This window comes from Helobdella robusta (assembly GCF_000326865.2).
Source record: "Helobdella robusta unplaced genomic scaffold HELROscaffold_414, whole genome shotgun sequence".
Lineage (NCBI taxonomy): Eukaryota > Metazoa > Annelida > Clitellata > Rhynchobdellida > Glossiphoniidae > Helobdella > Helobdella robusta.
The window spans coordinates 5,743-7,484 of NW_008704959.1; the positions used below are offsets into that span (position 1 = coordinate 5,743).

At 31.1% G+C, this 1,742-nt stretch overlaps 1 protein-coding gene across 1 annotated transcript in view; it reads left to right on the forward strand.

The window, feature by feature from the left end:
* The window catches only part of HELRODRAFT_184411 (hypothetical protein), a gene marked incomplete at both ends in the record, with an annotated part of 3,381 nt that extends 1,837 nt beyond the window's left edge, over positions 1-1,544 (forward strand). Inside the window, 2 exons of the mRNA XM_009025452.1 lie at positions 100-219; positions 1,383-1,544. Of these exons, the coding sequence (XP_009023700.1) occupies positions 100-219; positions 1,383-1,544 (282 nt within the window). The remainder of the gene's footprint in view (positions 1-99; positions 220-1,382) is intronic.
* Positions 1,545-1,742: the final 198 nt, after the last annotated feature.

Consider the following 1,742-nt stretch of genomic DNA (forward strand, 5'->3'; position numbering starts at 1 on the left):
TATTGATGATTGGTCTTATTCTGTGATTTACCGGTTGATTAGTTATTGTGCTGTATTCTAACGATTTTCTCAATTGAATAAACGACTGATTAATTACAGCAATATTTACAAGTGATTGCCAGCACTCTTTTCTTTCTGACAAAGTTGATAAAAAACAAGTCTATTCAGGATTCAAGAATCCACGTAGAGAGAAATAACAAAACCATACAAGACCAAAGGGTCGGTTATATAACATTATATATAACATTTTTTGAAAGACAAAGGTATCATTCATATTATTCACATTCATAGAAGTTGATGACTATGTACCTAAGGCATATTTCTCACGGAATATTACTCAATCTACCGCATTATTATCATCCAACCTTCTTAAACTCAATTTAAAAAATATTTTCAATCCCAACATTTGCTATAAATCAATTGAATTCATTGTATGCTATATTCTAATTTTCGACGTCTCTATACAATGTACATTTGATGAAGTATTCCTAAGCAACATGTCGTAACGACAGAAAAAGTTTTTGAACTAATCGCATGACCATCAATTTTCATGATGAGAGAAATCTAATTGGATCAAAATTAGAACTGTTTGTTGCATCACCACATCACTAAATTTTTCGTTTTAATTCGCTAGTGGAAGGAAATTTTTAAAAAAATCATCTTTTTATTCGAAATTATATATAAAACTATTTTCTAATTTTATGTCGTTTTGTACAAAACCTTTCAAAAAAAGTAAAATCGTATATTAATCTGTAACAGTTATTTATTTTTTAGACTGTAAAAACACCCCTAACTAATTAACCACACTGGTATAATAGGTTCACAAGTTTAGAAGGTTTTTAAGATCATACTTTTAGGGATCATTTCTATAGTATGCATCGCCTGGACGTCAGTCAAAACTGACTATAACACTAAAACCAGGATGACGAGTCGTAGCAACTGCTCCTGAGCGTGAGACTTAAATGCACGTCTGCTTGATCCCTCAATGAGATCTCAGATGTTCGTTTAACGAGGATCGTTCCTGTCCGACCTAGTGTCAGACTCGAGGGAGCTGGTGCTTGCTGACTGGTTCTTTTTTCAACTAAATTTATTCAAAAACTTTTATTTTTTCATACTTCTTTAATTGCGGTCCACAATCATTCATTTCTGAAACATTTTTGTAATATACCAATTTTTTTAGTTATATATGTAATTAACACAACCAAATATCTACTTACTAGCGTTATAACGAACATGATTGTTAAAATTGCCGACTACTGTGTTAAATAATAATTATAGATCACGTTTATTATGGCTTATCAATGTACGCAAAAAATACATGCAAAATCGCATGAAACAATTTGTGGTCTTTTTTCCGACTTATTAAAAATGCTCACAATAAGCCTCCTAAATTTGCCACTGGTGCCGTCGATGTTTTTCCAAATTTGAGTACATGGTATCCTTCAATGTTTGTTGCCAAAATGTTTTCAGTCCGTATTTTTGCAAACTTATGCAAAGAATTTGTTTTAATTCTGCCTCCTCCGTACCCGACAACTTTTGCCTAATAAAACTCGAATAAAAAAATATTTTGGCACATTTAATATAGGTTTAACTCTATTGGGCGAATTACAGAAATACCAACAAATGCCTCATATTAATTAAAAACTAATTGAATATTTAAACACAATTTCCAGGCGTATATCATAGAACCATTTGATTAAAAAATATTCACGTCAACAATTAGAAAAGTTTATAGAAAGAAC